Genomic DNA, 24,632 nt, shown 5'->3' with positions numbered 1-24,632 from the left:
TTTGCTTTCTACTTGTTATTGATTGATGACCACAATTAATTGCTAGTCTAGGAGAGAGATTCATTACAACGAAAGTTGGATGGAGACTTCGAGCCTTACCAATTTCAACCTAATTTTCCTACTATGAGAATAGGGGTAATTTTGGGGGCTTACAATGCTTAGGTGTTTAAGGTTATGATTGATGCATCACGACAGTGGGGCAATTGTAGCCTAATTCGATTTATTGATTAAGAAAGTAGCTAAATTGAATTCTTATGTGCATTGCCCATACATCCCTAGGTTAATTGTTCCTTCCCTAATTCTGAGATTGTTAGAACATCAAGATTACAATTTCCCTAATCTGACCCATTCCCTTATCATACAGTTAATTCCTTAATCAATTTATTTCTTTTATTTTCCATCATTCAGTTATTAGTTGCTTGGATTCTAGTTGATTCACTTACTCTAGTGCCTAGTATTCTTAATTCACACAATTACGTGCCATAGCCCCAATCCTCAGCGAAACGACATAACACACCCACTTTTACACTCCCATTTATACACATCACAATCATACTTTCTAAGCTCTAATCATATAAGCACCAGGAATAGTATGCACTCTCATCGGTTGATCAATCTAGTGGTGTGCGGGCATTTAGAATGGAGTGAGTGAAATCCCCTACACTATCCACCAAGACCACTAAGCTCATGTCATCTAAATATAAGGAATATGCCGAAGAAGTTTTAAAGTCTCATGAGTTGGTAGCAAGAAAAACTATATTCACACCTTTCAAGCATGCATTCAATTGGGGTTCACCTTTTATTTTGTAGGGGCCTAGGTGTTAGGAACATCATGTAATAGGTTTTGATGATACCAACTGTTAAGTAAGAATCCCCAAGTCTCGATACATAGGCAAAACAATGTAAGTTCGATAAGTAAACTAAGAGCGAAAATACAACCGGGTAATTTGAGCTCAACCCGGGAAATATTTAAGCTTAAGGTAAACTTGTTTGAACAACTTAGAAGTTTTCGTGTTGTAAGCAAACAGATAGATCAGAAGCAGGCACGAGACAACTCTGGAGGAATAAGGGTCTACGAGACATCAACTAAGTCTCGAGACACAAGCCAAGTTCGAGAGGTAAGGACCTCTCGATATACCTATCGAGTTCGAGACGTAAAGAATATTCGAGAGATAGACCTCTCGATACATGGGATTGAAACATCAAGTGGTCGAGACATCTTTTATGGTCTCGATAAACCGGCACTTCTCCAAGAGGCTGAATGTTAGTCAACATGTGCAGATAAAATACTCTAAGTTTGGAGAAGAAGAATATCATGGAGATAAAATATTGAAGAGGTGCTGAGCGGGAGGTTTCAAAATGGACGGAAGTGGATGACACGTCAGACGTCCACCACAAACGGTCAAGAAGTGCACCAATCCTGAAGTGGTCAGATTCCCCAAACAAGGAATGATGGGAACATAAAAAGAGTAACTTTATCCAAAAGAAGCAAGTGAAGCATGAACTCAAGAAAGTGGAATATGGAATATTCACTACAAAACAAAAGGCTCAAGTTACAAGACCACTACTCCATGAAAAATGCTGAAATTGTGCAAAGACCCATGTTCGGCGTGGGAGACCAATTTCAAACGGAATAGTTTTCCCTCCAACGGAACTATTCTTCTACTCTCATATATAAGGACGTAAAGACACAGAAGAAATAAGGTTTTTTGGTGAAAGAGGTCAAGAGGTTAACAAGAGGTGTCTGATAAAAACGTTCCAGTGCAAAGTGGTTAACTTGGAATATCATCCTGATATTCAATACAGCGAGAGAACACATCTTAGTGTTCGAAGAGAGTTACAAAGCTAAACTGTCATACATCCAGAAGGTGACCAAAGCTGCTCTACATCAAAGTTGATTCAACGATAGCTTGTGGTCAGATTGGAGATTGTTACATTCAACTGTGACTATCAACAACGTCTTGCTTTGGATTAAGCAAGGGAGGTGGAGTATCCTGGCTGCTGTCCGAGCGAAAGAAACCTGAGGCTTGACGCGGGCTTGGTGATCAAAGGTNGGAAGCATCCTTGACAAAGATGGCTTCATCACCCACTCGCCAAATCCAACAATGGCGGAGAGAGTCTTGAAGAAATTTGAGAAGGCAGGACTAATGCGGTACATGACGCATGACTACCGAACCATTCATGACCTCGACTACACAGAATGGTTCGCTCATGCCAAGGTCACGAAGGGCAAGATTGAAAGCCGCTTCAACGAAATAGACATAACAATCTCTATGGGTGATTTACGAGCAGCATTCGACTTTGCTACGTCGGAGGAGGCAGTCAAGCACTTATCGGACTACAACATGGATAAGCAGGAGTTTTGGGACAAAATCCGATTGGAGACTGCACCACCCAGAGCATCCTCTGCCCTCCGCAGATTTCATTTGAAGGAGAGGTTTGCCCTAGCCGCCGAGCTCATCATAAAATTCATCCTCGGCAAGGTGTCCGGAACAGACGAAGTCAATCTGGACACTTTGAAAATCCTCCACGCCATCTGGAACAACAACAAGTTGGACTGGGCTCACATCATCTTCGACTGCCTCAAACACCAAGTGCAGAGCTCAGTTTCCAACTCCGACCTGACAATCTACAAAAAGGTTGGTTTTGGCTCTGTTGTTCAATTTCTATTGAGACTGAAGGGCTTCGAACTGAGGGAAGGACGAGAGGTTCATCGGAATACCTATATGGGTAGAACGAAACCTCAAGCTAAGGCAAAAGGTGCTAAAGATGCATCTTCACCCTCAAAGCCTAAGGGAAGGGGCAAAAGGAAAGCCCCAGCTAAGGAGAAGCGCTCTGATGACGAGCTTTTGGACACCCTAGTCAAGAGGGTTGAATCGAAAAGGAAGGCCAAGAGGACCAAGACTGCTGCTGTCACCCAGGTTCGAGAGGTGACACCGTCCGTTATACAAGTACCATTTGAGGACAGGGCACAAGCCCAGGGGGAACCTCAGGCTACACTGGCCACTGAGGTTGAGAGAGTGCCCCCTACCAAGTCCCTGTCAGGAACTTTAAGTGTTGATATACTTGCTGTTGATGGTGCTGAGGATGTTGATGAATCTGTTGGTTTGCCTCAAGAGGAGGCTCGAGAAGTTGAAGGTACTGGGATCAGTGATCCAGTACAGGGTATTGTTGAGGAACCACGACAGGTGGTTCGAGAGGTAGATATTCCAGCAGCTGAAGATCTAGACTGTGTGGTGGCTGCTGATGGTCAGGGCACTGTGGTCAGGAACCCAGTGCAAGCCTTTCTGAATGATGGGTGGACACATGATCTCTTGGTTGTTCGAGAAATAACTGAACAAGCTGTGGAGTGTGCATCAGCAACAGAAATCCTACCTGCTGACTCTGATGAGCTGAATGCTGAAATCACATCTCGATTGAATCAAAGTGTTGAGAATGTATCGAGTTTGGACGACTTCTCCAGAGTACTTCGCTGGATCAACTGGAGAATAGGTCCCTTTGATCAATTAATCTCAAGAGCAGCAGAGATGGAGGCTGAGGAACGATTTGCACTAAACTGGTTAGATCTCACTGAAATCCCAGCCGACGAGCTTCAAAACCGTGCCCATGAGATGCAAGTAATCAGGAGTAATCTTGGTCGATCTGACAAAGGAAAGGGCATAGCTGTTGATGCACAAGAAGATGAAGCCGAGCCTGAAGAAGATCCTGAACTAGATGCTCAATTTCGAGAGGATATCAGGCTTGCCACAGCAATATCCTTGGGACAAAGTGTAGAACACACGAGAGGTCCAGGAGAGACCTCTGGGGTTGCTCGAGATGATGCTGACATTCCTACTCCAACTGCGGCAATCCCCTTGTCCCAAGTGAGTGAATCTGCTCTAGAAGACCAGGTAGCTTCGAGAGGTGAATCCGAGACCTCTGAAGCACATGAGGTGGCACCTAACTCTGTCTTACTACTGCCACCACCTGAGTCCACACCCTCGAATGCAACAGATGAAGCTCAGACAGTTCGAGAGGGTGAAATTTTGTTGCTCCAACTCCCAGGCTTTCCCATCGATATGGTTAATAGGAAAAGGTGGAGTGCACCAGTTGCTCCTGAGATAATAGATATTCCAGATTCACCAGAGCATACTGAAGTGCAAACAAGTGAGCAACAAGAGCAGAATGAGGAGAACCCTGCTGGTTCGAGAGTTGAGGTTCAAGAAGGTGGAAACCGGGAAGCACCTGCCGATGAACCAACTCCTCCAGTAGATGATCACGTTCCCAGCACTGGTTCGAGAGGTAGTGTTGAGGGGGAACCTCAATCAGATGGAAACCGGGAAGCATCTGATGCAGAGACTCCCACCTTGGCCAATCCTACCTTACCAGCAGCTGAAGCTGAGGCTCCAGGTTCGAGAGGTGAAGAGCAAGAAGTGATCCATCCCTCAGGTGGAAACCGGGAAGCACCTGATATGGAGCTACCTTCGAGCTCTGATCCCAGTGTCCCTGCTGAACCTCAGGAAGTCAGTCGAGAGGTGGAATCACGAATGCAAGTCATGGGTGGAAATCTGGAAGCACCCAAGTCCCCTCCGACTAGAGGTACCACTCAATCTTCTTCTCCTTTTTCTTCTGACTTTGATCAACAGGCCGAACGAGCTTTCATTGGCGAGGTGCGTCAATTCATGGCTGATCAATCTCAGAGGATGGCTCAACTTGAGCGTGTACTTGCTGTTGTTCGAAACGCTGCAATACCTGTGACTGGCTCCGGTGACTCCCAAGCCAATCACGAAGAACTTCTCGAACAAGCAGTGTGGGCTGGGAATGCAGCACAAAGGGCTGCGGATGAGGCTGCGGTAGCTCGAGCAGAGACTGAAAGGATGAGAACTGAATTCGCCGAGTTACGAGCAGAACTTCAAGCCCACCAACGCTCAAGTGAACTTCGACAGGATGTGATGCAAACCATACTCACTGACCTGTCGCACCAAATGCCTGCCCAAATCCATGCACTCTTCGACGGTTTGTCCTCCTTACTTTCCCTCCGCTATGATGCCAACAAGGGGGAAAAGAAGACTCAGGGAGGGACTTCAACCAGCAAGAAGAGGGCGGCAAGTGAACCAGCTGGACCTCCTCCTCCTCCAAAAGTTCCAAAGTCAACAAGAAAACAAATGGAGGAAGCTGAAAGAGCAGATATGTTAAGGATCCAGCGTTCACTGGAAATAGGAGAAAGAAGAGAAGAAGACAAGGAAATCAGAAGAAAGAAACAAGAACAACAAACAGCCAAAGAGAAGAGAGACAAGCTACTCCTACAGAGCTACAAGGCAGGGACCAAAGAAGACTCAAACGAATATCTTCATGGAATCATAGTAAGTCTTCTTACCAAAACTGACTTAGCTCTTCATAGCGGTCTCACTCTTCCGGAATGCATCGAATGGTGGAGAGATGGGGTGATTGAAGGCAACTTCATAGGTGAAGCCTTTGTCAATTACCTTCACCTGGATATATCAAACGAATATCTAGAGCAGGTGAACTTTGAAGACCTCCACAAGACACGAGCAGCCATAAACGAGAAGAGGAAAGCGAATAAGCAGTAAGCTCTCGATGTCTACATGCATTCGAATTTGATGTTGTTCTTTATCTTCTCTCTTTTCTGCTAAAGCCCTGTAAAACACTCCTGTTATGATAATATATATATCTTTTGTTGGGGTGTTGCGTGAGTTTGGTTATTCTTGCTTTAGTAGATCAGTTGTCAAACTTACCATATGCGCTGAAAATAAAATCAATGCTTTTTCTTTTTCAAATCAGCCATATAAGTAAGTATAAGTGTTGGCATCATCAAAAAGGGGGAAATTGTTAGGAACATCATGTAATAGGTTTTGATGATACCAACTGTTAAGTAAGAATCCCCAAGTCTCGATACATAGGCAAAACAATGTAAGTTCGATAAGTAAACTAAGAGCGAAAATACAACCGGGTAATTTGAGCTCAACTCGGGAAATATTTAAGCTTAAGGTAAACTTGTTTGAACAACTTAGAAGTTTTCGTGTTGTAAGCAAACAGATAGATCAGAAGCAGGCACGAGACAACTCTGGAGGAATAAGGGTCTACGAGACATCAACTAAGTCTCGAGACACAAGCCAAGTTCGAGAGGTAAGGACCTCTCGATATACCTATCGAGTTCGAGACGTAAAGAATATTCGAGAGATAGACCTCTCGATACATGGGATTGAAACATCAAGTGGTCGAGACATCTTTTATGGTCTCGATAAACCGGCACTTCTCCAAGAGGCTGAATGTTAGTCAACATGTGCAGATAAAATACTCTAAGTTTGGAGAAGAAGAATATCATGGAGATAAAATATTGAAGAGGTGCTGAGCGGGAGGTTTCAAAATGGACGGAAGTGGATGACACGTCAGACCTCCACCACAAACGGTCAAGAAGTGCACCAATCCTGAAGTGGTCAGATTCCCCAAACAAGGAATGATGGGAACATAAAAAGAGTAACTTTATCCAAAAGAAGCAAGTGAAGCATGAACTCAAGAAAGTGGAATATGGAATATTCACTACAAAACAAAAGGCTCAAGTTACAAGACCACTACTCCATGAAAAATGCTGAAATTGTGCAAAGACCCATGTTCGGCGTGGGAGACCAATTTCAAACGGAATAGTTTTCCCTCCAACGGAACTATTCTTCTACTCTCATATATAAGGACGTAAAGACACAGAAGAAAAAAGGGTTTTGTAAAAGGTCAAGAGGTTAACAAGAGGTGTCTGATAAAAACGTTCCAGTGCAAAGTGCTTAACTTGGAATATCATCCTGATATTCAATACAGCGAGAGAACACATCTTAGTGTTCGAAGAGAGTTACAAAGCTAAACTGTCATACATCCAGAAGGTGACCAAAGCTGCTCTACATCAAAGTTGATTCAACGATAGCTTGTGGTCAGATTGGAGATTGTTACATTCAACTGTGACTATCAACAACGTCTTGCTTTGGATTAAGCAAGGGAGGTGGAGTATCCTGGCTGCTGTCCGAGCGAAAGAAACCTGAGGCTTGACGCGGGCTTGGTGATCAAAGGTCAAGTGCTCGAGAGGTGGAGTAACTGGAAGCGGGCAGAAAAACCTGAGGAGAGGCGGAGTAACCTGGCTGCTGTCCGAGCGAAAGAAACCTGAGGCTTGACGCGGGCTTGGTGATCAAAGGTCAAGTGCTCGAGAGGTGGAGTAACTGGAAGCGGGCAGAAAAACCTGAGGAGAGGCGGAGTAACCTGGCTGCTGGCCGAGCGAAAGAAACCTGAGGCTTGAGGCGGGCTTGGGGATCAAAGCTCAAGCGCTCGTTATTGTACTAGAAAGGGAAGTTTTTAGTGCAATCCTTCCAGGGAGTTTCTGGAAGAAGAGTGGAAGTAGGCGGGTTGGCCGAACCACTTAAAAATCTCTCTTGCATTTACTTTCTGTTTTTACCTCTCGCTAACTTCTCGATTGCACTGCATATAATCACGCCTCTCGAACTAACCCAAACTCGTGCTAACCAAAAAGGGGATAATATTTCCGCTGCGCATAAAACTTTGTCTTCACCTCGTGAGGTATCGAACCTAAACATCCTAAGTTCAATACACACGAGAGGTCGAAAAAGATTTGCAAAATCTTATACAAGTCTATTCACCCCCCCCCCTCTAGACTTGTACCCCATCCCCTTGGGACCAACACTAGGGAGCCGATACCACTAGTGTGAACGATGCGAACACCCTAGTCAACTTTCCAACCATATGCCAAAGCCCCTTTTCGCAAATATAATTGAGGGCAGGGACATGGACCGCTCATCGCCATGGCTTGGGCGATCACTCTATTTTCTCACCTCCTAGGATAACGTCATCGGGCGACCCGACTTCACATGGAGCCCCATGCTTTTTCGAAGACAGTGCAATGGGTGTCCGAATCCTAGCGAGGCGGCTCACCTCCTCTCTATTCTTCTCATCTTCTAGGATCTCTTCGGGATAACCGACTTCACATGGAGCCCCATGCTTTTTCGAAGACGGTGCAATGGTTACCTCGTATCCTGGCAAGACGGCTCACCTCTGGTTTTATCTCTAGGAGTGGCCTTTTCCTTTTTACTCTTCACCATGTCAACCCCTCATGCCTTTTTCTAGGGAGTAGGGATTTTTTTTACTCAAAGCTAACTTTAAGGCTCTCCTTTTGCCCATGTCCTACTAAGATTAATTCAGTTTCCGGGCTTCGCTGAGCTTATCTTTCTCAAACCAAGGGGGTACACACTCCCACTTCAAGAGATCCTTGACTCAGGTCCCAACAAAATCAAAGGCAAAAGGCATGCAATCACACAAAGATATCAACAATATATGTTTAAAAATTTTCAATTTTTGGTATAATTTGTAATTCCAAGGCATATTTCAAGTATTAATTTGACACAAGATTAGGAGCCCTTCTGGATAGTGTTGACAATAACACGCCCTCTAATTCCTATGCCCTAACACTCGGTCATCCAACTAATTCAAGCAATGTAGTACCCATCCTTTCCACACTTAAAAGATAACATCGTCCTCGATGTTGCCATGAGGATCGGTGGAAAAGGAATAGGGTCCAAAGGGTATCTATGCAAGCCCCATTTCCACACTTAAAAGTGTTGCCTAGGCTAGAACTATTCTAAGGAAATTACACCCGTTATAAACAAGGTCATGCAACTCGTCATATGTAAATCAAAGCAGTGTATAACTATCAAAGATCAAACAGGGCATCTATTTTGCAAGGAGATAAAAGAAATACTCACAAGGTGCATCCCCTTTAAAAGCATGTACAATCATTACTTGCCCTTCGAAAATTTGTCAGATTAAAGGTAAAGAAATGAATGAAGAATTTAGATTATACCTTTCAAAAATTGGTCCTCCTGTTGTAGGTGGGTTGATCTCTTCTTCTTCTTATACTTGGGTTGCCTCCCAAGAGTGCCATGTTTAACGCCTTTGGCTAGACGAAACGTGGAATTCACAATTCAAAGAGAAATAAACAAAAGTAAAAATAAATTGATTGTCCACAATCATAGTTTTTCAAACATCATTCACGAAATGATTTCATGCGCCAAAATTTTTTTTCTTCACATCTTTTTGTTGGTGGTGGCGACTTCCTTTGCAATTTCATAAAGCCTCTGCATTTGCTCTATATGCAGCTGATATTGGAAAATCTGGACAGATTTCCAATCCGTGACAGTGGTGAATCTGCTGGGGATTTCAAAGCTTGCAGATTGAAAGTTTTTCTCTTGGGCATGTGACGACGGTGCAGGTGGTGCTTCCTCGCGAGGCGGAGGGGAGTACATTAGTGAATCTAACGGTGAATACACCTCTGGCGGAGATGGAGAAAGGAACGACATCGGTGAAGATGAAAGCCTTTGAGGGGATGTCATTAGCATATCTGAATGGTCTCCTGCCATGTCCTCATCTTCCCCTGTTCTTGCTAAGTGTCTCAGATTAAATCTGCAACATCCTCTAAAGATAGAGGAACAATCTGTGCCCCTTTTATCCGGTGTTTGAACCAGCCAATTTTCATTTGATGGCCCAGAGCGATGCAAAGTCTTGTTACCATTGGTCCTATGAAGATGGATCTTACTGAATTTTGCTGCTGAGCTAGGAGCCAATGCTTGCAAATCATGTTCATATTCACTGAGCTTCCAGTGTCTATGCTCCACATGATGAATAAATCTGCCTTTGAAATTCAGTCATATGTCTCAAGTCTTCCTCCCCAAGAATGTGCGATTATCTTTCATAACACCCTCAGATCTTCTCTCACAATTTGAGAAACTCTAACCCTAGACCCAACCCAATCAATTCCTGGCCTAGCGATCATGGCCTAATATTTTCTTGGGATATCCTTGTCACCAAAGTCATGTTTCAGCCTTCGGTAGCAGTGCTTTGTTTGATCTTCTTCTTCATAAAAGACTAATAGGACTCCCAAGGTATTGGCCAAAATGTTATAGTCCTCGTTGAAGAGCTGGAATTTGATTGTCGAGCTATAAAGATCTCCTGTCACTCCTTTGACTTGTAGGCTAGCAACAAACTCGTGTACTAACGGGGCGTAAGTGTCTTGCCTCCAGGTCAAGAGGTTGTTCCAGTAAGGTTCATGAATGAGCCTTTCGAGCCCGTATTTGCACTCATATGACTCAAGAACAGTCAGATCAACATATTTCCATTGCACTATAGGAAGTTGAAGAAGTTGCCTATACCGGTTCAGCATGGAAGGTGTCATCAAGAGTATTTGGGTCCCAGTGGGCACTTCTACATAACTCGTCTCTTCTTGATCTTTACTACTTTCACCCATTGGAGCTTTGCCTCTTTGAATTCGTTGGGCTACTTTTTGTGCAAATGGGAGTTGAGATGACATTTTCCTATAAGATAAGCAACAAAGTAGCACAAGAAGAAAACATTTCCCAAACTTAATACAAATTTCATAAATATGGCACATATTATCAAGAAAAATCTCATCATTGTATGCATAATCATTGCAACAATTTCCCAACAATTCTATTTTCTCAAAACAATGCTCATATAACAACTTTTCACATTCTAGAGGCAATTCCTACTTCAAAAAGTCAACATAATAGTCAACTTCATCTTCTTCCTCAAGACTAGTTTGAGGTAAACAATGGAGTAAACATGAAAGCTCAAATTACACCAAATAAAATGTTGGGAATAGCAATGTAGCACCTAAGGAGCAAGAAAGTTTCAAACTTTGCTAAAACTGCTCTCTATTTCATCATGAATCTTAACACAATGAGAAAATACCCAAATCATAAAGGGTTTAAGATCTAGTTACAAAGAGTTTGCAAAACATGGAATGTCCATCATATAAAAGTAATGTAAGCCTATTACAAGCCTAAGAAATCATTTCATAGCAATATATCTCAAGAAAACGTCAAACAAGAAAAACCCATGGATATATGTTTCATGGAGAATATGCTCTAACATTCAAGCAAATAATAACAAGAGAAGATGTGTTCTTACCTTGGAAATGGCTTTGGAAGATCAAAAGAGGTTGAAAAACTTGCAAGGAAATGCTTGGGAGAAGTGTGTTTTTACCTTGAAGGTTGTTGTGGCTCGTGAATGTGAAGAAATAAAGTGGGGGAGGGTTTTAAACCACTTCGCGCGAAATTTTTGCGAAGTATCTGATGCCTGTCCACGCACGCTCACACGCATGGTGGCGTGCATGTTCGTTTACTGGATTGGTGCCACGCCTACCCACACGCGTGGTGGTAGGCGTGGCTGGCTACTGAACAACCCCCACGCCTTTCCACACGCGTGGTGTAGGCGTGGACGCGTGATGTGCAAATTTTAACCTTGATTTTTCCTCCCTTCTTTTGTTAATGATGATGCTCGGTGATTGAGTGTGGGCAATTTGTGACTCTCGGATGAATGATCCGTAATGGTTAGCTCAAACAAGGCTATTCTAAAAAAGAAAATTGCTAATACATGAAGAAAATGACAAAACAAAACAAGAAATAAAGTTCTAATATCTAAGGATAACGTTGGGAATGCCTCCCAAGTGCGCCATGGTTTAACGTCTCCGGCCAGACGTGGTGTGTCCTATCCTTCGAGGCACACCGATTTAGGGACCCGTCCAAGCGTCCCATGAACTCGAGCTTCAAGGTATGCCCGAAGGTGGGGAATATCCTTGAATTCGAAAGCGAAGAAGGGGGAAACATAATCTATTAATAAATAAGCACGGGGTACCATCCTAAGGTGTTTAATGATAGCGTGCCCCTCTTCTCCCTTCTTATTATAGATTCTATCCCTCAAGAATTTGTCCTTAAAGCTTCCCAAATGAACACACTTACCACCATCTAACTCATCCAAAGTGTTTTCTCCCCACTCATGTTCTATTGAATTGTCAATGATTACAATTCTTTCTCCTTGTCCCTTCTTTTCTTCTATGATCTCTAATAATTCTTCATCCTCCCATGTAGGATCATCATACTCATAAAATTCACTTTCATAAGAATAAAAAGATTTGATCTCGTCCTCACTCCCCAAATCATTATCACAAAATTGCAAGGAATCACACTCCCATGGACAAAAAGAAACTTTATCAAACTCATCATTAAAAATTGTAAAGGAGTCATCCTCACAAACATCATAAGAATTTTCAATAAGAGTTGGAATGAAAGTCTTACCTTGTGTGGGTTTTTCTTCTTCCCACACAATTTCAATGTGTTCCTCGTCTTCACTCTCAATCTCTCCCCATTGTTGCGCGTTCAACTCAGGAGTCGAAACTTCTTGGAGCACCGGGGTGTCAAGTTTTGTGGATTCTTTTACACTCACCTCTTCATCATTAATTATCCTTTCCATCTTGTCATTCTTTCGCTGGTCGGTTTCCATTGTCAGGTGGTCATCTATGAATGAGTTGTTAGCCCGTGGTAGCATTCTTTTCATGAACTCTTCCGACATCGATGGCCTCTTAGTTTCGATCTCATCTAGTGGAAGTCCTTCCTCGCGAAGAGTAACAAGATTCTTGTTCATTGCACGTCTAATCTCGTTTCTCAAGAGGACCAAACTGGAGGGCCACACGCGTGTGAGCATGCGTGAAAACTTTCCAGTAGCTTCCCACGCATGCTCACACGCGTGTGAGATGCGTGGAGACGGTGATGCGCGAATTTCAGCTAGGGTTGTCATTTCGGAGACTATTTAAACCCCTTTGATGAATTTTCAGGGGAGATTCCAAGAAAATTAGTTTTCCTTTTCTTAGTTTTTCCTTTGGAGAACTTTCTCCATTTTTCTTAGTTTTTTAGATTAGATGAATCTCCATTGTAGCAAGACAACAAGCTTGGATTGAAGATCTTCTTCTTTCTAAGTGATCTCTATTTCATTTCTATAATTTTAACTATCTTGTTCTTGGATTAAATTAGCTTTTGCTTGAATTTCATATTATGAATAGCTAGTTTAGTCTAGGGATTTGGATTGTGTGATTGAATATTGGTAGTGTGATGATCTTATCTTTATATCTTGGATCTATGAGTTTGTGTTGATGGATTATCTATTCTTGTCTATTGATTGTTGTTTTGATGAGATATTGTTTGGATTTGGCCAATCTAGATGAGAGATTGAGCTCTTGGCTCTTTCATGTCTTTGATTAGAGTTAGGATTTAAAGCTGGACACAATCATAGTTCCTATGGACTTCTTAAGAATAGTAGGATAGTGTGTAGCTTAAGTGTTTGATAAAATTCCTCTTAGAACTTTGGATGCTTGAAGGCACTCCTAAGTCAAAGAAGCCTTAGTACACAAAGGTGGAAAAGGACTAAGACAACACACTCTTGAATAGACAATATCCTAGCAATCCTAATCCATGACCTTAGACACTCCACTATGCAATATCCATGAACTCTATCCAATCCCTACCCCTTTTACATATTCACAAAATCACTTTTACTTTACTACTCTCTTGCACTCAAACCAACCGAATGAACTACTCTCACTCACAAATCCACCCTTCACCACACTCGAATCCTATGCATGATCCACTCAAGTAAACTCCCGAACATTTGACACACCTCCACGTCCATCCTTCGAGACCGACACTCGGGGAGTCACAAACTTTCCGTTTTAACATATAAATATCTTTTGACATTTCACCCTATGCACGCAAGTGTTGTCAAAATGGCGCCGTTGCCGGGGAGGGCAATAGGTTGTCATATGTTTTTATTTACTTTGATTGCAATAATGCTAGATTTGAGTAATGTTAATCCATTCCACTTAATTTTGTTTTATTTTTACTTGTTTTTTTCTACTAACCCAATTGACTACTTCTAGTCAATTGTGGAAATTTTTGTTTCATTGATAATTTTACTAGGTGAATGCACACGCGAGCAAAAGGAAATCAAGGTTTACTACCCTACGTTCCTGAAATTAATAGAGCAACTAGAAGGAAAAATACTCAAGGATCACTGATGGCTTCATCAAGCGCGACAAGAAAGAGGCACAACTGTACCAAATCCACCCCCAGTTCCAATTAATCCACAAGTACCGATTAACCATGAAGAACCAATCGTTGAAGAACCACAAGCTAACAGAGCTAACAATCAAGAGAACATTCGTGAAGAAGAATATTATGGAAATCCTCAAGAACCACAAAGATCAATTGCAGATTACATGACTCCGGAATTTAACATGCACAACTCGATCTATGTACCTCCAATGGAGAACGTCAACTTTCACGTGCATCCAACTATTCTCACACTGGTTCAGAACAATCAATATTCGGGATTACCATCTGAAGATCCCAACGCACACATCACAAGATTTATACGAGCATGTGGGATGTACAGACAAGAAGGCGTTAGCGAGGAGATAGTCCGACTAAAATTATTCCCATTTTCAGTTATAGGAGAGGCAGCACGATGGTTGGAAAGCCAAGACGACAATCATTTCAGAACGTGGCAACAGTTGCATCGTGAATTCATGAACGATTTCTTTCCCATTACAAAAACTATGAGGATTTGAAGGCTGATACAAGAATTCAAACAAGGAAGATGACAGTTGCTTTTTTCTGCGTAGGGTTGAGGTGTCAAAAGATATTTATGTTAAAACGGAAAGTCTGTGACTCCCCGAGCGTTGGTCTCGAAGGAGGGACGTGGAGGTGTGTCAAACGTTCGGGAGTTTACTTGATTGGATCATGCATAGGATTCGAGTGTGGTGAAGGGTGGATTTGTGAGTGAGAGTAGTTCATTGGTTGGTTTGAGTGCAAGACAGTAGTAAAGTAAAACTGATTTTGTGAATATGTAAAAGGGGTAAGGATTGGATAGTGTTCATGAATATTGCATAGTGGAGTGTCTAAGGTCATGGATTAGGATTGCTAGGATATTGTCTATTCAATAGTGTGTTGTCTTAGTCCTTTTCCACCTTTGTGTACTAAGGCTTCTTTGACTTAGGAGTGCCTTCAAGCATCCAAAGTTCTAAGAGGAATTTTATCAAACACTTAAGCTACACACTATCCTACTATTCTTAAGAAGTCCATAGGAACTTTGATTGTGCCAAGCTTCAAATCCTAACTCTAATCAAAGACATGAAAGAGTCATGAGCTCAATCTCTCATCTAGATTGGTCAAATCCAAACAAGATCTCATCAAAACAACAATCAAGAGACAAGAATAGATAATCCATCAACACAAACTCATAGATCCAAAATATAGAAATAAGATCATCACAAAAGCAATATTCAATCTCACAATCCAAATCCCTAGACTAAATTAGCTACTCATAATATGAAATGCAAGCAAAAGCTAATTTAATCCAAGAACAAGATAGCTAAAATTATAGAAATGAAATAGAGATCACCTAGAAAGAAGAAGATCTTCAATCCAAGCTTGTTGTCTTCTACAATGGAGATTGATCTAATATAGAAAACTAAGAAAAATGGAGAAAGTTCTCAAAAAGAAAATGTAACACCCCAGCTCGGCTATACCGTACATCCGGAGTGGTTACCGCCACACCTAGACTGAACCCAATCAAATCTAGAAAGAGTCCACTCTAGATGCACAGGCTAAAGAAGGAAAACTGTTTCACACACTTTCTTCTTGACAAAAGCTTTACGTATATATTGCAGCGGGAAGAAAGGAAGGTAGCTAGGTTAGCTACTACTATATATACAAGGATCGACCCATTGGGTCCAAAAACATGAAAGTTTAAGTTGTTCACAACTTGTTAGCCATACTAAGGCTACAAAAGATATTTTCACAAAAAAAGGAGTTGTTCTAGACAGTATACTTCGAAGAGGGCGGAGCAGGAGGAGCAGGAGGAGCAGGCGGAGCAGGAGGAGCAGGAGCGTAACCGGGAGCGTAGGGGTCATCATCAAGTAGGAACTGCACATAGTCATCATAGTCCAACACTGGAAACACAACTCAGATGAGCTCTCAGCGCTCATCGGGCTACAAGAGCCCACACTAGACAACGTCTGTTAAAAGAAAAACACATTGAAGTGTAGTTAGCACGACGGCTAAGTAAGAGAATCCATGGTCACCCAAAATTCAACAAAGGTTTTCAAAACACGTATAAGAGAGTTTTGTAACTTTTACTCATTTGATGAGATTTCTCTTCTAAATAAATTAACAACGAGGACTTGCACAAAAAGTGATTAGTGAACCAAAATCAACATGTCTCTTAAGACAAAATCATTTCTTTCTCAAGGTCGTTACAGAGTAACCCCTTTTTCATCTTTATAACTTCCTTAGTTTCATATTAGCAAGCGTGAGGCCTTTGGAGTATTCTCATAACTCCCTCTCTGACCACTTGGATCATCGAACTCGGGGTCAGTGGTCATCACCCGGTCTAACGTTGATCCCCTGGACATAAGGTTCGTTAAAATGATTCCTAGCTGGCCTAGCCAGGTCCGTTAAAACGACACCTCCCCGGACTTCTAGAGTAACTATACTTTAAGTGTGCACACCCCCATAAGAATACCTCATCGTATGAGTTATACAGTACTCGGCGAATAGACTTCGCCCTGCAGTATGAACTAATCATACAATATATCATAACGACGAATAGACTTCGCCCTGCAGTATGAATGATCATACAATATATCATAACGACCACTGGGTAAGGGCACTTAAAGCCACTCGTGGGTCAATCAAGGTCCTCCTTAACTTTACTTTAGAAACTAAGGTTTTGAAAACATTTTCCTTCCTTCAGTTTTCTTTCTTAAATCATTTCTTTTTGGACATATTTCTTTTTGGACATATTTCTCATTTGAGTCCAATACTTGAAATTGGCTACCTCATTAGCCCATGGAAGATTTTCAAAATACTCTCAGTACCCGCAGGCTTTTCAAACACCATTTTCTCATCTTTCTCACGTAAAGTACACACTCACTAAAAGTGGTATTTTCCTTCAAAAATAAGGTTTTGACAACCTGTGTACCAAAATAGCATACGTTCTTCAACGTAAGTTTTTTTATAATCATTTTTGGATATACTTCATATTCGAGTCTCATACTTGAAATCCATCCACCTAGTTATACCCTTATATATTCTACAAACACAACACAACGCTCATAAATCCCTATTTCAACTATCAATTCTTAAATCTTAAGTGACAAAACCAACTTAAGGGACTTCTTACCTTAAATCTTAAGTGACAAAACCAACTTAAGGGACTTCTTACCTCTTGGTTGTAGTGACAAAACCAACTTAAGGGACTTCTTACCTCTTGGTTGTAGTACTTTTTGCAACTTAAGGGACTTCTTACCTCTTGGTTGTAGTACTTTTTGCAAGTTAAGGGACTTCTTACCTCTTGGTTGTAGTACTTTTTGCAAGAAGGATTTTGATCCTCTACTCAAATCTTTCACCAAAAATTCCTAGGCAAAACATACCATCATAATAATAATTTTAGGAAATCTTAACCTATAGTTAGGTTCTAGGGAAGAAAACAAGGCTTTTAACCGAATACAAATGGAATTTTACCGAATAGATGATGATCTTGATGAAGAAATTGGCTATGGAAGCTCTTGAATTCAAGGAAGAAGATGAAGTTTTCTCTCTCTCTTTCCTCTCCAATATTTTGGTCACAATGGGGAAAAATAAAATGATCAAGCTTATATATTTTCCCTTATAAGATTAGGATGAGGAAGCTTGGAGAAAAAGTTACATTGTTTCTTATAAGGGAAGAAAGAAGAAACTTGGAGATCAAGTTTCCATTTAGATCATCTCCAAAAATCATTTTAATATTAGCATGTGGCTAGAAGGAATGACACTTGTCACAATGCTATGGTAAATCTTGAAGAATAAGACTTCCCTTGCCAGTTAGGGGATAAATCAGATAAAGTTACGGTAGAAAATAATTTAGGGACAATAGGGTGGCTGCCTAGGTTCTAGAAGAGACAAAATAAAATTAAAACATAGATGATATCAGTCAAATAGAGTTAATACCTCCAATGGTCCTCCGAGTATTAGTGATTTACCAGCTATGGTCCCTCGACTTTTAAATGACCTCCCATGGTCCTCCAAGTTTTAAAAAATAACCACCCGTGGTCCTTTTAGGACATCTCGTGGTCATTTTAAATTCGTGTTATTTTAAGAATTAGGACCACATGTGGTTATTTTTTAAAACTTGGAGGACCATTGGAGGTCATTTAAAAGTCGAGGGACCACTGCTGGTAAATCGCTAATACTCGGAGGACCATTGGAGGTATTAACTCCAGTCAAATAATTGGTATCAAATTGAAGAATACATGTGCTGGCAGAAAGAAATTGGCAGAACACTGGATTCGGATTAAAAATATTATTGGGAGTATTTGGTAAGGTATTTTGATACCATTTTCTTCAAATATGTAGTTAAGCAAGTCTAGAACCTACATATAAAATTTCATAATGATCGGAGTAGTATAAGTATGATTTTCGAAATTTTTTCTAAAACTAGTCCAGAGAGAAAAATTCTGGACAGCACACTGCCAAGGGTAAAAATGGAATTTTCTGTGTTTACTCAAATATCCAAATGACCAAAAATTTTTAAGGATATCAAGTACTATAGGTTGGGGTTCTAAAATAAAAATTTCAGGTAAAACGGAGTTCGGGAAGTATGTTTACCGAATAAATCTTTCGGACTGCGCCGAGTTGAAATTTTCTGAAAAATGAATAGTTAGAAACATTTTTGGCTAAAAATCATTTTGTAACAAAAATGGTGAATAAATTTCGGGGTGTCACAGAAAAACTAAGAAAAGGAAAACTAAATTTCTGGGCTCCTTCTCTGAAAATTCATCAAAGGGGTTTAAATAGTCTCCGAAATGACAACCCTAGCTGAAATTCGCGCATCATCGTCTCCACGCCTCTCACACGCGTGTGAGCGTCCGTGGGAAGCTTCTGAAAAGTTTTCACGCCTGCTCACACGTGTGTGGCCTTCCAGTTTGGTTCTCCGGGGCTCCGCTCTTGCCTGGTTTGCTCTTTAAGCTCAACTTTTGGTCCTATTTGCTCCCGGGGCTCCTGTTTTACTTCTTTTAAGCTAAAAGTAGCTTTTGTGCATCAGTTAGTGATTTTCAAGCATTTACGCACATAATTTACCAAGTAAGGATGCTATAGACGCGATAAAACACCCTAAAATATACCTGAATTAAGGGTATCTCGGAGTCTTATTAGAAGACTTGAAAGTTTGGGATAGGCTAGGCGAATATTCAAAGTTCTTAAAAGGCAATGCCCACAAGATCTGATGCACCCATGGGACATGATTAGCTCATTCTATGGAGGGTTGACAGATGAAGGAAAAATGTTGCTTGACTCATCCTCCAGCGGTGCCTTTGTCTCCCTAGCTCTGCAAGAAGCTGAAGACTTGATCGATAGAATATATAAGAACACATCCTGTTGGTATGACCGAAGAGGAGATCATGGAGGAATTTCGAAGTTGATAATCAAGTGGCGAGTGAGGCCAAAATAGAAGCAATGAATCACGAAATCAAAAAGCAGCAGGCTATGGTAGAAAAAATGGAAGGAAAGCCCAAGCCTTGCATGGCATTGGCACTTTATTGTAATATCTATGGAGGACCTCATGACACCAATATTTGCACTTCTCCGTCCGCATCTGAACAAGTTGAGGCGGTAGATTACCAAAGGAACTCCATCTTCAATGCTTATGGACAAAACCAAAGATCAAACAACAATTCGAAACAGGGAGAGGGTTGGAACAATAGCAACAATGATGGATATCAAGCGCGAGGACAATACAAATATGGAAACAAGCCTGCATATGGACAGAATAACAAGAACAGACTGATGTACAATCAAAACCAAGAAAATGGAAATCAAATGACCCAGTTCAGGCCACAATACAACTCTCAACTCGACTTTACTCAACAAAGTAAGGATGACATCCGTGAAGTAGATGAAAGACTTACAAGGACAATCATGGAACTGAAAAATGATTGGGCAAATCTGAAACAAGAGATTACTCAAGAGATTAGACAAGAAATTTCTAGTCTTCGACAAGAGTCTAAAGCCACACTTAAGACGATTGAGGATCAAATTTCTCAAATGTTTAAGATGATGTCAGATCGACACTACGGACAACTCCCGAGTAACACTGAAAACAATCCGAAAGAGAGAGTCAACGCCATTGATGTAAAGGAAGAAACACATGTGAAATGTGATCCAATGGATGCTATCTGTGGAAAATGTCAATGTAAGGTAGATGACCAAAGAAACAAGACTACCTCTTGTAGTCCTAATCTCGAATTGAAAAATGCGAGCGGTTCATGCACCATATCAATGAAGGAATACAAGGAGAAAACCACTTTGGAAGAATGCCCAAAAGTTCAACATCAAAAGTTCAAAAGAGAAAGAAACGGCTCGAGAAGGTACAATTAATGCTTTCATTCGAAAATTTTTCAATAACAAAGAATGCCGTGAGTTGTTTGAGAATGACATTTGTGATAATTTTACCTGTTTAAGCCAAGAATCTTCGGCTTGCTTGACTGAGGGTTACCCCAGAAAGAAGGGTGACCCTGGAGCTTTATTGATTCTTTGTTCCATACAGAACATGGAACCTCAAAATGTTCTTGCTGATCTTGGTGCTTCTATTAATGTCATGTCTTCAAACCTTTTTGAGAAATTGAACTTACCATGTTTGAAACCGACGAGGCTAACTCTACGTTTAGCTGACGGAACCACACGGTATCCTGAAGGCTTAGCGGAAGATGTTCTAGTAAGAATATGAAAATTTCTTGTGCCTGTCGATTTTATTGTTTGTAAGATGGGTGATGATGATCCCCATGAATCCTTAATTCTCGGAAGACCATTTCTGGCTACTTGTCGTGCAGAATAGATGTGAGTTCAGGGGAAATTACCCTGAGATTCGATGGACAAGCCATAAACGATGAAAAGGAAAGAGAGAAAGAAAGAACTGATGACGATGAAAGGGCAAAGGTCAAAGCCAAGATGAAACCAAAACCGAAGTGGAAAAATGATAAGCTTACATGGAAAAACACGTGGGTACCAAAATGTTTCTTACCCACTACCAAGGAATATGGTTGAATGCTAAACAAGGTATGATGCATCTAGCCAATGACGTAAACCGTGGCGCTTCTTGGGAGGCAATCCAAGGTTTTAATAATATGTTTTTACATCATTTTTATGCTTTCGTTTTTTTTTTTATGTTTTTCTTCTAATAAACTACTACAATCAAGTGGAACCATATTTTAAGGACTAACTTGTAGGAGTCGGGACTGAAAATTGGTTTGGAAAGGCTTAAATTGGACATAGGTATGAAGGGAAAAGCCAAAAATCGGAAGAAAACAATGCCGAAGACCTACACGAGGCTCACACGTGTGTAGCCGAGCGTGGGAACGAGGCAGTAGCCTCCCACACATGCTCACACGCGTGTAGCCATGCGTGGGAGCGAGACAGAGAGCTCCCACGCACGGTCACACGAGTATGACCGGCGTGGAAGCTCCCCTACGGATTTAAGACCCCCCCTTCGGCCATTCCACGCCACTTTGCTCCAAAATCCCTATTTTTCTCTTCTCTTCTCCACGCAAGGTGAACCAAACTCAAGGTTTGAACACATCTTTTACTTTTTACCTTCAAAGAAGATCAAAAACATCAACATCAAGGTAATTTCTCATCTTTTTAACTCTTTATCCTTGAATATTCATGAGTTTGGAAGAACTTGAATGAGAAAATTGTTCTACATTCCCTTGCATGATTTTGAATGATTTGAATGTTTAAATTGGTTTATAATGCTTCATAGAACTATCCTTTGATGTTTTCTTTCATTATTGATGGTTACATTGATGGATTGTTATGTATTTTTGAGCTTCAAGTGTGAACACCATTGATGAACAAATGGGTTTGTTATATTTCTTGTTGAGATTATGAAATTGATGCTTGAATTGATGTGTAAACTTGTTGTAGAACTATTATATGCCATCAATTTGACTTTTCACATGCTACATTGCCCAAATTGAATTTTCAATTTCAAACCCTAATTTTGAATTTGGGGAAGAAGATGAAGTTGACTTTTTGAAATTCTTGACTTTTGTAGTTGACTTCTTATTTGACTATCAAATTGATGTATCTTATGATGAATATATGCATGTGTGTGATAATGGAATGATATTGTTGATACTCTTATGCTAGAATTGTCCAAAATATAGGGGAAACTATGGTGAAATTTTCGAAAATTCTTAGCCCTAAATGTTTGCAATCCATTATCCTGACAAGGAATTTTTACACAATTACAATGGTGACCTATTTGAGAATTACTTATTCAAAACCAACTACAATGAATGTTAATTTCTATAATTTGAAGGATGGGACGCTTCAAGGAAATGGCAAAGAAATCAAAGCATGATCATGGTGAATCGAGTCGATCGAGGACACGGCAGCAAGCTACAACTCAATAGGCTACGCAGGAGCCGGGGTCAAGGTCATTAAGACACTTGACACCCATCCAACTTACAACAGTGGATAACTATAAAGGGAAGCAGCTTTCTGTTTGTCGTCACTTCGACGACAACATTTTAAGAGAATTCGGTTGTTTGGACGAAGTAAACGGGCTTCTCAGGCACCCACAGCTCCGCTATCTGTTTGAGTGGAGAGGACCCACCTATGCGCCTGTTACTTATGAATTCTTGGCGACCTTGGAAATTCGAAAGGAGGTCAACAATGGAAGAGAATCCATTTCGTTTACTCTATTCGGCAACCACTACAGTATGTCTGTCAACACTTTGGGTGTTACGCTGGGATTCCATGATGCAGTGAGCGTGTCCATGCCATATTTCAGAGACTTTAAGGAGGATTTTGATTCAGACGTAGTTGCTAGGCAATATTGGAAAAGCATCACCAACAATGCCCCTTACAACTCTTCAAACTTAAAGGCAAACCTCATCACCTGCAATGCTCTAAAGGCTATTAGGTTAGCCTTTGCTATAAATCTCTCAGGCAGAACCACAAATCGCAACAAGGTATACAAGCAGGATTTGTTTTACATGTGGTGCATGGAGAATGAGGTTGGCATCAACATGGGCGTTCAAGCTAGAAAGTGGCTCCAGACCCAGCAAAAGCCAAAGGTTCAAACTGTGTTTTTCGGTCCTTTCGTTACTAGACTGTGCTTCGGGTTGGGCCTTTTGGACCGGTTGATGGGAGAGAGAGCTGAAGGTTGCACAATTTCTTTCTCTGTGGGTGAGTTCTTTGCCGCAGAATTAAAGCTTGGAGGTGATGATGCACCTGATCTAGAGGCTTCAGATGATGATGATGATGAGGACGAGGAAGAGAATGAGGAGAAGGAGGATGCACAGGAGCAAGGCCCTATTCCAATGGATTGGGACACGACACAGAACTTTCATAGGCAATGTAACACCCCAGCCCGGCTATACCGTACATCCGGAGTAGTTACCGCCACATCTAGACAGAACCCTGACCGACCTCAATAGAGTCCACTCTAGATGCACAGGCTAAAGAAGAAAACTGCTTCACACACGCATTTTCTACTTGACATGACCATATATTCACTTCAGCAAAAAGAAACAAAAGTAGCTAGATCAGCTACGAATATCTATATACCAAAGTTGACCACTAGGGTCCCAAAACACCAAGATTTAAGTTACTTACAAACTTACTAGCCAACTAAGTTTACTATGGCTACAAAAAAAAATTACACAAAACAGGTCCTTCCAAAGCCTTCCCTACCAACCATTTACTCCAAGCGGCGGTACACCGGTCCGGTGTACGTTCCCCATACTAGATGCCACTCACCCGCAAACCAGGTGAGATGATCCAAAAAGTAGCAAGGAGTGATCACCATAGATCACTCATCCCAATACTCCGAAGGACTAGGGTCCCACGGATAGGGATAAAAGACAACGAACTCTAGGGGATAAAAGACAACGAACTCTAGGGGATCACTTCCCTCTAACACCTCTATGGGATAAAACCCATGCCTAGCTTGGGCATCATCCAGAAAAGTCGGCTGCCAGTTGCGAATCGGAATGCGAGAGGGTGTAGATGGATAAGCTGGGGGAGGGCTATACTGCGGAGAAGGAGGAGCAGGAGGATCAGGAGCGTAGCCAGGAACATAGGGGTATCCGCCTATCAAAAACTGTGAGTAGTCATCATAGTCCATAGTCGGGAAGGTAAACTCAGATGAGCTCCGTGAGCTCATCGGGCTCTAGGAGCCCACACTAGACGACATCTGCTAAATAAAAACACATTGAAGTGTAGTTAGCGCGACGGCTTAGTAAGGGATCCATGGGTCACCCAAAATTAAATAAACGTTTGCAAAACAGGTATATTTAAACAAAACCTTTACTACCATTATCCTCATTAACACTTTACCTACAAATAGGTTATCAAGTATAGCTTGCACAAGTAATAACTAAGAATGGACAACAATAGAATTTCTTTGAATAAGGGATTGCTTAACAAGAATACATTACTCAACGCATCACTAGTCATTTAAGCATATAAGCAAGTAGTGGAAAGATTTTATGAACTTCGCATTTAAATCACCACTATGTACTTGAAAAGCTTCCTCATAGGGAAATTCCACTAACTTGTACTCAAAGAGGATTAATCAACACTCTTTCTTGCTTAAACAATCGTCACATCTCTCTTTAGCGTAGCTACAGAGTAACTACATTTTCATACGAAATTCTCCACTTAGTTTCTTTGTAGAAAGCGTGAGGCCTT

General features: G+C 41.2%; 1 protein-coding gene across 1 annotated transcript; it reads right to left on the bottom strand.

Annotated features, from left to right (window-relative positions):
- Positions 1 to 15,716: 15,716 nt before the first annotated feature.
- Positions 15,717 to 24,066, bottom strand: LOC116024095 (leucine-rich repeat extensin-like protein 3). The gene is made up of 2 exons (XM_031264999.1): positions 23,863 to 24,066; positions 15,717 to 15,824 (listed from the first exon to the last, which is right to left on the bottom strand). Exons 1-2 carry the CDS (start codon positions 24,064 to 24,066, stop codon positions 15,717 to 15,719), a joined length of 312 nt encoding a protein of 103 aa, XP_031120859.1.
- Between the last annotated feature and the right edge of the window lie 566 nt (positions 24,067 to 24,632).

This window comes from Ipomoea triloba, chromosome 7, assembly GCF_003576645.1.
Source record: "Ipomoea triloba cultivar NCNSP0323 chromosome 7, ASM357664v1".
Taxonomy (NCBI): Eukaryota; Viridiplantae; Streptophyta; class Magnoliopsida; order Solanales; family Convolvulaceae; genus Ipomoea; species Ipomoea triloba.
Note: the sequence above shows the minus strand (reverse complement) of the source record. Positions and strands in the feature narration are given on the sequence as shown.